Below are 13,956 nucleotides of genomic sequence, written 5' to 3'. Positions count from 1 at the left end.
TATATATATATATATATATATATATATATATATATATATATATCTTAAGTGTACATTAAAGTTCTTAATCGAACCAAAGTTAATAAACGTGAAAGATTCTTCTAATTGGACGTGTAGAATCGCTTGGAAGACTAGTTAGGAATTATATATTATTGCCAGAGGAGAACTGTAATAAGCTAGAAGAATAAGATCACTTATAGTGATAGTTAGTAAATGTATAAAAAAAAAAAGAAAATAATAATAATCAAATAGTATGCTTTTAAAATACTAAACGGGAAAGTACTAGTCACTTGTATCTGCAAACTAATAACGACAATGATCAATATTAATCTTATTAATACGGAAGGAATGGCTTTGATTACATACGAGATGCATATAGAGTGTGAACGTCGAGAAATGTTTTTTTTTATTATGACGAATGAAAGACTGATACGAATATGATATGCGCTTGTATAAGTGGAAATAATTATTGCGGGACGTGGTTAAAGGTCTTTCGTAGATGACATCTCTCAAACGGGCTCCTTTGTAACTCTTATTACTGCCTCGTTAAATGTAGAATGTTATTCCATGTGAACTATGTAATAATAATACTCATGGTAGTTTCAAATGACGATTGAACGAACACTTTTGAAAAAGGCCCATAATTATGTTTCCGTGTCAGATAAAAATGAGACACTTTGACTTTATTGGTGAAAACTTTGGAATATGACGCCAATAATAACAACAACAAAAATATATATATATATATATATATATATGGGTATGTAAATATAGTACGCATATCAAAGCCCTCGTGTTACACGAAGACCGTCTAAAGAATCTGCACATTTTTTCTACTCTTGTACAGAACGCAAGGATTCGTAATAGAAATCGGTTGAACGGTAAAGAACTTTGAGATCAAAAGTCTTAATAATTGAAATTCTTCAACTTGACAAGTTCGAAATATAAAGAATATAAAGATTAAATAAATAAATAAATACAAAAACATATAAAGATTTGCTCTCACCGATCGAAAGTTCTCAACACTGCCAATATGTTTAAAGAAATGTCTTTGTTCGATCAATTTCTACACATATTTGCTTTAATAAGTCAAAAAATAAAATTACACACTGAGGGAAAAAAGAAAAATATTATCGTTAAGCTTAGCACGTATATTTTGTTTAATTCTTCTTTTTTATGGTTCTACTTTGGTTTAATAATGCACAATTATAAAAAAAAAAGAATATTTACACACAAAGGAGAAGAAAAAGAATAAACTGAATATATGTATAAGTTTTCCGCTCGGTTTCTGGCATTGCATCTACTATATGACAAAGACAATATAATCGTAGATCAGGAGAGTAAGATTCCTACTAACTAAGCTGTATAGAAAAATTGTTAGTACGTTGAAGCTTAGATTAGAAAAATACATTTGTTGCTGGACTTATATATAACTCTTTTCAGAGTTATTTTTATAGGACAAATTTATTGATTTCAATGTGATTTCTTTGTGTATACTATTGCACAAGGACAAACTCTAAATATGGTCAATTTATTTTTTAAATATCTCGTGTCTCGCTCTTTCTTCCTTTCTCTCTCTCTCTCTCTCTCTCTTTCTATCTTTCTTTCTTTCACTTTCTCTCTCTCTTTCTTTCTCTTTCTTGTGAATAAAAGAATTTAGAGGAGACGATAATATTAAATTATATATTTATTCTTTACTGACATAACACTTATATTAAACTTATATATGCTTAACGAGATAAGAAAAGAAATACTATCAGATGTACATTGTTGATTTCGAAGATTAATATTTATTTTTAATTTCATCTTAAATAAACGATAAAAAAAGGTTGAAAAAAATCTCAAAAATATTTAGAGACACATAACTATAAATATCATTCCTTTTCTTGTACTACTATTGGAGGCCTCTTGCCATAACTGCTTAGACCCAATAGAGAGTACAAGATATTAATGCAAATATATCTAAAACAGCTACATACAAAAAAAAAAGTAAAATAATGTGCTTTGAAGCAATAATAATAATAGAAATTACATATACACATACGTACATATATACATATATAAATATATATACATATATATTTTCCCCTAAATTTGATAATGATAAAACTGTATGTGCATATTTAAGGATAAAAAAAATATAAAGCTCATTTTGTTATTATCGACATACTTAGATATATATTATGGCAATGAACTAAAAAACATAATACTGAACATGTTGCTCTGTTGAATGTACATAAATAGATGTATTTTACAATTGTAAATACTGTAGACCTACCAGTTAACTTCAATGCATTTTAGAATAAAAACAATAAAAAAGTAACTTTCAAGTTAAAAACATATATCATATGTAACATTTGAACAAAGTTACTTATTGATTATGGCGCAATGTTTTTGTATATTTGTACATCTGATTTAATGATTTAATAATAAATTTTCAACTTTTTTAATCTATCGTTCGCGTTATATGAAGTTATTGTTTATAGTATGTATGTACAGTTGAATTTATAACTATATAATTGCGATTTATATCGTTTATCAGATACAAGTATTGTTTAGTTAAATACATGTAAATAAACATTTTATAATTAACTACAGTTATGTTTTATTGTGCTAAGTTACATTACGTCCTTTCGATTTACTGTAAAAATATATAGAACACGTTGGTAAGCATTGAAAACAAAATAATATACCGAATATCATAAAATCTAATAAATAATTAATTGCTTAATATATAATGGATATAACTAGATAATTGTGGTTATAATTGGTAATATTCTTTCCTCAATTGCGTCATAACTTGTCTGTGGTTATGAGAGTTTTCTCTTCCCTCCGACAACTTCGTATTTTTTTCCAAATATCTAACATAATTCCCTTGTATCTCAAAATTAAGATTCTGCTATGTATTCACAGACTTGCATTAAAATATTACCTTTGCTCTATTAACAAAAATATTTCAAAAAAAGATCTACAATGGTAAAAATATATAGTACAACAATATATGGAAATGTCTTACTTGTAATTCAGAATTAACTATCATATCTCCTTTGTTAATGCCATTTCCAACTTCTGCCAAAACCATTTTGACATTTTCATGACAAATTGTACATATATAATTTCGTCTGTACTAAAAAATATAATCAAAGTTATAAATTTCTTTGAATCAGTTTTTTCAAATAAACAGAAATGTACTGAATAATCTTAAATTCATAAAATAATTTCATTTCAACGCTTTCAATTGTTTACAACATTTAGCAACTATAACGATAATCAAATAAATATTCCATTTCACGTAAAGTAAAAATTTCAAACGTGTATTATTGATATAACAAACAGAATGATCAAAAATAATAAGACTCTCTGTTATCTTACAAAGAAAAATGTAATATGTAACTTACCATTTTTCTATTTGAGCAAAATAATGTACAATTTCCATCGCTGCCTATAACTATTAATCACTGTCCCAAATTGTTTTTTACTCAATTATTTAAATTCATAGCTACACTTTATTTTAAATTTACATGCAGCATCTTTTCACGAGCGACACGACGGAATAATGCAGAAGTAACAAATCGACCAATACACTTCATACAAAAAAATAAAAATAATTTCGTTGAAATATCGCGTTAAGAAATATTTAATTTATCTTTAATGAACAAAATATTAATATCATTTAAAATCACTTACTATATTCTATCCTTTCTTCCATTTTCTTTCGATTATAAAATCAAGAAGAAAATTGAAGTACAATTACTGTCGAACAAAAATCTCTTTACTAACTTTTCAATAATCTATAATATATTTTGCATTTATAATAATAATTTTATATGCGCCATATTGAAAAGTCTCAATGAAGTTGCATAAGAATTATTACATTTCTGTCCCTTTTTCTTACATTTTTCACAGCTATCTCTCTCGAAAATTTTTAATGAAAATTCTTGAAATTGAAATTATTATATATGTCATATATTTTATATAAGTTCATTCACTAAACTTAAGCAATGGAAAATTGTATGAAACATTGCGATATATCGTTTAGTATCATCAATTTTAAATTCATTTAAATTAAATTAATTAATTAGCTTAGCTTCATATATTCGCATAACTTTTATTAATAGAAATTTAGTATTTTCGCGCGTTGCCATACGTATTTACAACTATTTGAAATTTTAGAAAAAACATCCGATGTTATGGATGCTATTAAATGTTATGCCGAAGCTAGTGTATATGCGAGAGCATTAGAATTGACTCATAAAGTTGATTCAACCTCTGTAGTTACTTCAGAAAAAGAATGGGGAATGCATTTAGCCGCAAATGGTCATTACGATGCTGCAATAAATCATTTTATCGTAGCCGAAGAAATTGTTCAATACCAATATAATTGGTATTACTAGATAACTGTGATTTTAATTGGTAATTTTCTTTTTTCAATTGTGTCATAACTTGTCTGAGATTTTTTGCTTCTTCTGACAACTTTGTATTTTCTTCCAAATGTCTAATATAATTTTCTCGTATCTTTCTTAATTCCGTTATGTAGTCGCAGGCTTGCATTAAAATATTACCTTTGCTCTATCAACAAAAATATTTCAAAAAAGATCTATAATGGTCAAAATAGATAGTATAACAATATATGAAAATATCTTACTTGTAATTCAGAATTAACTTTCATATCTCCTTCGTTAATGCCATTTCCATTTACATTATCTGGTATAAGTTCTCCTAATTTAAAGATCCAATTGTTAATTTTGTCTCTTCTACGCTTCTCTACTTCGTTATGTGTCGCTCTCCTCTTTTCGTCTCTCTAGAGAAAAATTTTACAAAAATTTTCAATACCATTTGTTGACTGAGATTATATAAGGAAACAGCATAAAGTAACAGTTATTACCAATGTCTTACCTTTTTAGCACCCAGAACAAGATTTTCAGATGCTTCTATTTGCACTTTGGCAACACAAGGCATTACATTTCTTGTAGAGTCTGAGGTAAGCATTTCATTTCCATTACTAAGCAGATATAACTGCCCATTTAATGGAGAAGTCAAAACTTGTACGGTATTATTTACAGGAGTTTCTATGGACAATTCACTATTCTCCAATTGATTATCGCTAACTTGTACTACACGATAAGCCACAGTACTTTCATCTCTATTTATCTGACATAATTGATACTGAACATTGTCATCCTCTGATTTAATTTCTATATTACCATCCATATCTATTATTTCAGCTTCTGTCAAAACCATTTTGACATTATCATGACAAATAGTAGTTTCATCTGTACTAAAAAAAAAAATCAAATTTATGAATTTCTTTGAATCAATTTTTCAAATAAACAGAGATATATAATGGATAACCTTAAATTCATAAAATAATTTCATTTCAATTTTTTAATTTTTCTAAGCATGAAGCAACTATAACGATAATCAAATAAATATTCCATTTCACGTAAAGTAAAAAGTTCAAACGTGCATTATTGATATAACAAACAGAATGATCAAAAATAATAAGACTTTCTGTTATCTTACAAAGAAAGATGTGATACGTAACTTACCATTCTTCTATTTGAGCAAAATGATGTACAATTTCCATCGTCGCTTAAAACTATTAATCACTGTGTTTCTAATTATTTTTTAGTCAATTATTTTAAAAAATTCATAGTTATAATTTATTTTAAATTTACACGCAGCATCTTTTCACGAGCGACACGACGGAATAATGCAGAAGTAACAAATCGACCAATGCACTTCATATAAAAAATAAAGATAATTCTATTGAGATCACGTTAAAATATAAATATATAATTTATCTTTAATGTACAAAATATTAATATCATTTAAAATCACTTACTATATTCTATTCTTTCTTCCATTTTCTTTCGATTATAAAATCAAGAAAAAAATTGATGTACAATTACTGTCGAACAAAAATCTCTTTAATAAATTTTCAATAATCTACAATATACTTTGCATTTATAATAATAATTTTATATGCGCTATTTTTAAAAGTCTCAATGAAATTACAGAAGAATTATTAAATTGTAAACTATATAAAATTGTATAAAGCGTTACGATATATTGTTTGGTATCAATGTAAAATCATTTAAATTAAATTAATTAATTAACATAATTTCATTTTTTCGCATAACTTTTATTAATAGAGATATTGTATTTTCTTTGTTATACGTATTTAGAACTGTTTGTATGAGAATGTTGCTAAGCAACCGTACATATACAGTCGATGGCTTTAACTCATCGTCTTTTTGTAATATAGGAATAACGTGGCTTTTTAAAGTGAAGTTTACTTTAACGATAAGTTATGTTACTTAAATATTTAGGTACAATTGTACCGTCACAAGTAGGTTATCTCAGATGTGTATTTTATTATTATTTATAAAATGAAAATATATGATAACATGCATTTATGTCTTTTCTATTTATAGGATTGTGAAAATAGAGTTATTAGCATAGTTTGGTCACCTAATAATCAAAAGCTTGCTGTCGCTTCTACTGATCGTTCAATCTATTTATTTGATGAAAATGGTATCATGAAAGATAGATTTTCTACCAAACCTATGGAACCAAAGGCATATATATTATTTATTATTAATAATATATATTAATTATTTCTTACATCGGTTTAAAATGTTTTTAAGAAAATGTATAAATAATTTTTATTTCAGTTTGGTAAGAAGAGTTATCTCGTTAAGGGTATTGCATTTTCTCCAGATTCGATAAAAATAGCTGTAGGTCAGACCGATTGTATGATTTATGTTTATAAAATTGGTGAAGAATGGTAATCAAAAATTTGTTATATGTTTTACATATTATCTTTATTAGATGTCACACTACAAACATATGTGTCACTTATAAAAATGTTTCATAGGGGTGAAAAAAAAGTTATATGCAATAAATTCAAACAAAATTCAGCAGTCACTTGCTTAGTCTGGCCTACAGAAGGGCCAATTATAGCTGGTCTTGTAGATGGCAAGGTCCGTGCTGCATTCATAAAAACTCATAAAGTACAAACCTTGTATACGGCAAATGCTATGACAATTGCATTGGCTACAAAGTAACACATTTGATTATATAAATAGTACAGTAAAATAAATAATACAATATTCTAATTACTTTAATCTTTTTTTTAAGTATTAGGGGAACTGGTTTTCTATCAAGTCATGCAGACGGTAGTATTATAAGATATTATGTGGCAGATGATGGAAATATTGAACCTTCAGGGCGTGTATGCACTCACAATGTACCAGCTTATGCTTTAGCCTGGTCTCAAGCTCATATTATGGCAGCAGGTTGTGATAAGAAAATAACATTTTACGAATCTCATGGAAAACTTGTTAAAACTTTTGACTATAGCAAAGATAGTAGCGAAAAAGAAATGACTGTTGCATGCTGCAGTCCTAGTGGACAAAGTATTACAATCGGTTCATGGAACAGAATAAGAATATTTGATTGGACTCCTCGTCGAGCAATTTGGGAAGAAGCGAAGATTAAAGAATTGCCTAATTTCTATACAGTAACAGCATTGGCATGGCGCAAAGATGGTTCCAGATTAATTATTGGTGGATTGTGTGGTACTGTTGAACAATTTGAAACTATATTAAGACGTACTCTTGTTAGAGGAAGTCACGAGGTAGCATATGTTGGTCCTAGTCAAGTTATTGTTCGTCCATTAAATGGTACTAGTCAACCAGTTGTAATTAGATCACGTACTGGAAATGAAATAGAAGACGTAAAGGTGTTAGGTCGAAAAGACAATAATATTGTAGCACGCACATCAACAACATTATTAATTACCGATATCGAACAAAATCTTATTAGCGAAATACCTTGGGAAGATACAAGCAATAATGAAAAATTCTTTTTCGAATATCCTGGAGTTTGTTTGATATTTTGTGCTGGTGAATTAATGGTTGTTGAATATGGTAAAAATGAAATACTTGGATCTGTGAGAACTGAAGCAATAAATCCACATGTTGTTAGTATAAGAATTAATGAAAGACATGTGCCTGGTACGGTAGACAATAAAAGATTAGCATATCTCTTAGATCCGCGAACAGTACGTATAATTGATTTCATAACGGGTGTTACTATCAGCATGATAACACATGATGTACGAGTCGATTGGTTGGAATTAAGCGAAACAGGACATAGACTTTTGTCACGAGATAAAAGAGGAAGATTATGGTTGAGTGATGATCAAGGAGGTAAAACTTTGTTATTAACGGGAGTTGGTTTTGTATCTTGGGTACCTGGAAGCGACGTTGTTGTAGCACAAACAGGTCAAACATTAGCAGTATGGTATAACGTGGATGCTCCAGAAGCAGCAACTCTTATACCTATTCGTGGTGATGCCGTAGATATCGTTAGAGAAAATAATCAAACCTCTGTGATAGTCGAAGAAATGGGTAATGGAGTATCTTATCTACTCGATGAAGGGCTGATTGAGTTTGGTACAGCATTACATGATAATGATTTTGGAAGAGTTGTCTTGTTTTTAGAAGAATTAGGTGATACCCCGCAAGCTGAAGCTATGTGGGAAAATGTAGCAAGAAATGCAATGGCTGCTAGAGAATTATCAATCGCATCACGATGTTATGCTGCTCTTGGAGATGTAGCTTGTTCGAAATTTCTTCAAGAAATAGTCAATGTTGGGGAAAAATATCAAATAGAGACGGGTAATGATTCATTGACAAGTCCAGATTGTTGGGCTATGCTGGCAATACTGAATGGAGAATTGAAAACTGCAGAAGTTATTTATTTAGAACAAAATGAATTAGATAAAGCTTTAGATATGTATCAGAAATATTGGCATTGGGAAGATGCATTAAATTTGGCACAAAGTCGTGGTTGGTCTGGTTTAACAGAGCTTAGAGATCGTCATTTAGGATGGTTACTTGAAAATGGACAAACAGCCAAAGCAGCAGCTATAATGGAAACAGATAATCCAAAACGTGCAATAAAACTTTATTTGGAATCTCGTAGACCAGGACGTGCAGCTAGACTATTACTAGTTAATAATGAATTACTAGAAGATACAGATATTATTAATGAAGTAGTACGAGCCTTAAAGGCAACTGATTTGATGGAGTTAGCAGGAGAAATTTTAGAAAAGACATCCGATGCTATAGATGCTATTAAATGTTATGCTGAAGCTGGTGTATATGCGAGAGCATTAGAATTGGCTCGTAAAATCGATCCAACTTCTGTAGTTATTTTAGAAAAAGAATGGGGAAAGCATTTAGTTGCAAATGGTCATTACGATGCTGCGATAAATCATTTTATCGAAGCCGGAGAAACTGCTCTTGCTTTAAATGCAGCCATTGATGCTCGACAATGGAGAAAAGCATTACAAATAATGCAAGTAATCGAAGACGATGATCCACAAATACAAAAGCAATGTGAAAAGCTTGGCGAGTATTTTGAATCGATAGGAGATAAAAATTTAGCAGAAAATTTATTTTTACGAGCACTAAATCCTAAAAGAGCCATTGATACTCATATCCAATCTGGTAATTGGAATCGTGCACATGAAGTAGCCACAGAATATATGAATAAAGAAGAAGCTAATGAAGTTCTTGTAAAACATGCAGAGACTTTAGAACAAACTGGTGATTTGCGGCATGCTGAAACACTCTATGTTGCAATTGGAGAATATGATTCTGCAATAGCAATGTATAGAAAGGCTGGTCAACGTAATGACATGATAAGATTAGTTGCAAAATATAGACCAGAATTACTTCAAACTACTCATGCCCATTTAGCACGTGAATTGGATGCTGCTGGGAAACCTCGGGAAGCAGAAGAGCACTTTTTGGGAGCTAATGATTGGCGAGGTGCTGTAGCATCTTATAGATCAACAAATATGTGGGAAGATGCTTTACGTGTTGCAAAACAAGCTTCTGGTGAAAAGGCTGCTCAACAGGTAAAAATATATAAGATAGTATTAATTGCATATATATTACTAATATCGCCATTTCATAGGTGGCATTAATGTGGGCACGTACATTGGTACCAGAATTAGGTGCTAGATTATTAATGCGTTTAACATACTTTGAAGCTTGTCTTCAAATAGCATGCGAAGCTGGTCTATTCGATTGGGCTTTGGAAATAGCAAAATATGGTACATCGGATCAAAAGAAAGAAGTTCATTATAGAAAAGCCATGGCATTAGAAGATGAAGGAAGATTTTCAGAGGCAGAAAAAGAATTTATTCAAGCTGGAAGAGCCATGGAAGCTGTACAAATGTATATACATACTCGAGATTGGGAAGCTGCTGAAGACGTAGCACAGTCTCATATTCCAAACGCATTAAATCAAGTTCTTGTTGCAAGAGCTACAGAAGCAGCAGAAACACAGGATTACAGTCTTGCAGAATCTCTTCTTTTGAGAGCGCATAAGCCAGAAATAATAGTAGATCATTATAAGGTAATAAAATCTTCTAATAAAAGCTCACTCTTTCTATTAAAAATCATCTTAATATATTACACCTTTTTGATTGATTATATAGAAAGCTGGTATGTGGTCAGAAGCATTAAGAGTATGTAGAGAATATTTACCAAGTCAAGAGGCTGCACTTCGTAGAGAATTAGGACAAAAAAGTGCAGGTATCGACGGATTGAACGCCTTAGAAGAAGCTCAGAAGTGGTTAGAAGTTGGAGAAATACGTGCTGCATTGGATATTCTTATCCTAGAACCACAAGCGTCGAAAACTTCTTTAACTCGAGCAGCTGATATTCTTCTTCATCAAGCTGATCCAGAAATAGCTATAGAAATTGGTGGAGATTTAGGGGCACGATTATTTGATATTGGTGAACATGCTCTTTCTGCTCAGGTAAACTTTTATCTTAATATGCAAAGTGATATATACGTAAATCAATTCACATTAACAATTATTTATTCCTTTATTGATTAGAATAATCGTTATTTGAGGTTATGTTGCTTTTTTAGTAATTAATAACTTTTAACAAGTTCTTCCAGAATTGGATATAAAATAAATAAATAAAATAATTCAAATGTGTTACCTTTAATAATTTAACATTTGTAAATTATACTTGTTTTTATATTAATATGCATTCTTGTTAAACTGACTTATTTATGAGTCAGCTTTTTATATAATGATAATAATAATAATATACGAGTTAAATTTATAAAATATGTAAATACAGTCAATTTTTTTATGAACACAGGTATTTTTACAAGCTGATAGGATTAGAGATGCTATAAACGCTTTAGCGGCTGTAAACGAATGGGAAAGAGCACGACGAATTGTCAGAGAACTTGCCCCAGAATTAGAACCATATTTGGAAGGAAAGTACAAGGATGCTATTATAAGAGACGGAGAAATCGACAAATTGGTAGAAGTTGATACTGGAGCTGCTTTAGAAATTTTAGCACAAAAAGGTCAATGGGATCAAGTATTTGAAGCAGCGAGTATGCAAAGTCCCGAACTATTACACAAATATGTCGCACAACGTGCGGCCCATTTACTAAAATCTCATTCACCAATCCAAGCTCTTCGACTTTACATGCAACACGGTGCATTACCAATTCCCCAATACTTCAACCTTTATCTCAAATTATCAGAAACAATTCTCAATTCTGATGAAACTTATAACGAGTATAAATATTTGTCACAATTACGAAGCGTCTTGTATGAATTATGTAAAAGTTTAGATTTATCTACTGCTAGTGGTTTGAAATTTCGTAAATATCTTGAAGCAGCCCATTATTCAGCAGTTAGATGCGGATGCCATGAATTTTCAGGATTAACCGGAATAATAACAAAGACCTCTATTACTCTTATCCGTTATTCAGACATTTTGTTACCCGATCGTTGTTACTATAACGCTGGTATCGATGCACGATCTAGCGGACTAACGAGCGAAGCTTTCATATTCTTAAATCATTTTCTTGATCTTGAGGAATGCATCGAAGAAGGAGACAGTAATATTCTCGATGTAGATGATCTCAGAGTAACTGATTTTCCCTTGGAAGTACCTTTACCAGCTACTTTAAGTATGACTAAGGAACAACGGGAAGAAGCTAAAGAATGGGTTTTAGCTATTTCTATGGATCAAAAAGTAGAACAAGGTTTGCCGATTGATCAACGTGGCGTTTATATTGGTTCTTTGACTAGTTCAATAAGTAATTCAATACCTTTACAAGAATGTACGTTAACGGGATATCCGATTCGTGGCCCGGTGATTAAATTCGAAAAAAGTAACCGTGTAACCGATCGTGATGATTGGACTAAATTAGTTAATGTTGCTCGACAAACATCATCCGATTCTCCATTGAACGATATTATTGTATTTATACAAGATTGGTGTGGTGCCGTTCCAACTTATTCGTTTTAAAAAATGTACATATTTTAAATAAATGTTAATATACATACCTGTGCGTTTAATGTAAATGTATTTTATTTTACTGAATATTATTTAATAAACTATATTAAACTTTTCCACAGATCGAATAACACCTACATTAAATGAAATTATTATTCTTATGAAATATAATCAAATTATTCCTTAGAGTTCGAAACGTGTGGTGGCCCTGAAAAGGGCCGTATAAAGGTAGGGAAGTCTATGAAATATCGATTAAGCTTTTTTCTCAGTCTTCTTCGGTAATAGAACAGCTTGAATGTTTGGTAGAACACCACCTTGAGCGATAGTCACACCAGATAATAATTTGTTCAATTCCTCGTCATTGCGAATAGCCAATTGTAAATGTCTTGGAATGATTCTGGTCTTCTTGTTGTCACGAGCTGCATTACCAGCCAATTCCAAAACTTCAGCAGCAAGATATTCCATAACTGCAGCCAAATAAACTGGTGCTCCAGCTCCAACACGTTCAGCGTAATTTCCTTTCCTCAATAGCCGATGAATACGACCAACGGGGAATTGAAGTCCAGCTCGATTAGAACGGGACTTTGCCTTTCCCTTAACTTTGCCGCCTTTTCCACGTCCGGACATCTTCGAACTTATCAAAATAAACTGAATGAACCGTAAAACTCAAGAGTTGACGATAGTCTGGCTCAGACTGGTTAGACGCTCGCTTATATACGATTCCAGCGCTCTGTCGGCGGACCAATAGGAACGCTAGAAGGGGCGCTGGCCGAATACTGCTCTGTGATTAGTTAGCCGTGTGAGCAGCTGCCGCGTATATAATGAAGCGCCTAACCGACGAGAATCATTCTGGATTCAGACTTCTTATACGATCAGACTACTGACTAAGAGAAAGTGAATCAAGATGCCGCCTAAAGCAAGTGGAAAAGCTGTGAAGAAAGCTGGGAAAGCACAAAAGAACATCGCTAAAACTGACAAGAAGAAGAAGAGGAAGAGGAAGGAAAGTTACGCTATTTACATTTACAAAGTCTTGAAACAAGTTCATCCTGATACTGGAATTTCTAGCAAAGCCATGAGCATCATGAACAGTTTTGTTAATGATGTTTTTGAACGTATTGCTGCTGAAGCTTCCCGGCTAGCTCATTACAACAAACGATCAACTATAACATCTCGGGAAATTCAAACTGCAGTTCGCCTGTTACTTCCAGGTGAACTCGCAAAACACGCTGTAAGTGAAGGCACCAAAGCGGTAACTAAATACACCAGTTCTAAGTAAATCGACGTATGAAGACGACTTCGAACGGCCCTTTTTAGGGCCACAAACCATTTATTTACGTTGGGCACATAATTCTCTTCATATAATTTATTATACAATATAATATTTAACTTGTTTTCCACCAAAATAAATTTGTTTCAATAATTCATTATTAAAAAGTATGAAGTACCATACTAAAGTTACAAATACGATTAAGATATTCGAAAAAAATTTATTTAAAATAATTATTTAAGCATCCTTTAGATAAGATAAGAAAGAAAATAACCTTCGTATATCTTAATTCGTGTAGATAAAAAATTTTTAATGAAGTTTTGATCGTTAAAA

General features: G+C 31.1%; 4 protein-coding genes across 6 annotated transcripts; 2 read left to right on the top strand and 2 right to left on the bottom strand.

Annotated features, from left to right (window-relative positions):
* Positions 1 to 1,676: 1,676 nt before the first annotated feature.
* LOC106794046 (upstream stimulatory factor 1-like) lies at positions 1,677 to 10,660 on the bottom strand. 3 transcript variants are annotated; one of them, XM_014761445.1, is made up of 8 exons: positions 10,569 to 10,660; positions 10,269 to 10,345; positions 4,897 to 5,228; positions 4,646 to 4,801; positions 3,688 to 4,569; positions 3,399 to 3,584; positions 3,017 to 3,127; positions 1,677 to 2,939 (listed from the first exon to the last, which is right to left on the bottom strand). In XM_014761445.1, the coding sequence occupies exons 2-5, from the start codon at positions 10,306 to 10,308 to the stop codon at positions 4,345 to 4,347; spliced, it is 753 nt and encodes a 250-aa protein (XP_014616931.1). In that variant the 5' UTR covers positions 10,309 to 10,345; positions 10,569 to 10,660; the 3' UTR covers positions 1,677 to 2,939; positions 3,017 to 3,127; positions 3,399 to 3,584; positions 3,688 to 4,344. The 3 variants fall into 3 exon arrangements, with proteins under 3 accessions (XP_014616931.1, XP_014616930.1, XP_014616932.1); XM_014761444.1 differs by lacking the exons at positions 10,269 to 10,345; positions 10,569 to 10,660 and adding an exon at positions 5,550 to 5,731 and having other exon boundaries at positions 4,897 to 5,278; XM_014761446.1 differs by lacking the exons at positions 10,269 to 10,345; positions 10,569 to 10,660 and adding an exon at positions 5,550 to 5,731 and having other exon boundaries at positions 4,897 to 5,273.
* LOC106794048 (intraflagellar transport protein 172 homolog) lies at positions 6,171 to 12,501 on the top strand. The gene is made up of 8 exons (XM_014761448.1): positions 6,171 to 6,352; positions 6,438 to 6,581; positions 6,678 to 6,790; positions 6,881 to 7,066; positions 7,144 to 9,934; positions 9,994 to 10,437; positions 10,520 to 10,843; positions 11,199 to 12,501. The coding sequence occupies exons 1-8, from the start codon at positions 6,314 to 6,316 to the stop codon at positions 12,366 to 12,368; spliced, it is 5,211 nt and encodes a 1,736-aa protein (XP_014616934.1). The 5' UTR covers positions 6,171 to 6,313; the 3' UTR covers positions 12,369 to 12,501.
* A 53-nt stretch (positions 12,502 to 12,554) lies between these two features.
* Positions 12,555 to 13,041, bottom strand: LOC106794047 (histone H2A). Its single transcript, XM_014761447.1, has one exon. It carries the CDS (start codon positions 12,981 to 12,983, stop codon positions 12,609 to 12,611), a length of 375 nt encoding a protein of 124 aa, XP_014616933.1. The 5' UTR covers positions 12,984 to 13,041; the 3' UTR covers positions 12,555 to 12,608.
* Positions 13,042 to 13,197: 156 nt separating this feature from the next.
* LOC106794034 (histone H2B-like) lies at positions 13,198 to 13,675 on the top strand. Its single transcript, XM_014761417.1, has one exon. The coding sequence runs from the start codon at positions 13,261 to 13,263 to the stop codon at positions 13,630 to 13,632; it is 372 nt and encodes a 123-aa protein (XP_014616903.1). The 5' UTR covers positions 13,198 to 13,260; the 3' UTR covers positions 13,633 to 13,675.
* The last annotated feature ends 281 nt before the right edge of the window (positions 13,676 to 13,956 follow it).

The sequence above is a fragment of the Polistes canadensis genome, unplaced genomic scaffold (assembly GCF_001313835.1).
Source record: "Polistes canadensis isolate GaletaPanama2010 unplaced genomic scaffold, ASM131383v1 scaffold_22, whole genome shotgun sequence".
In the NCBI taxonomy this organism is placed as follows: Eukaryota; Metazoa; Arthropoda; class Insecta; order Hymenoptera; family Vespidae; genus Polistes; species Polistes canadensis.
Note: the sequence above shows the minus strand (reverse complement) of the source record. Positions and strands in the feature narration are given on the sequence as shown.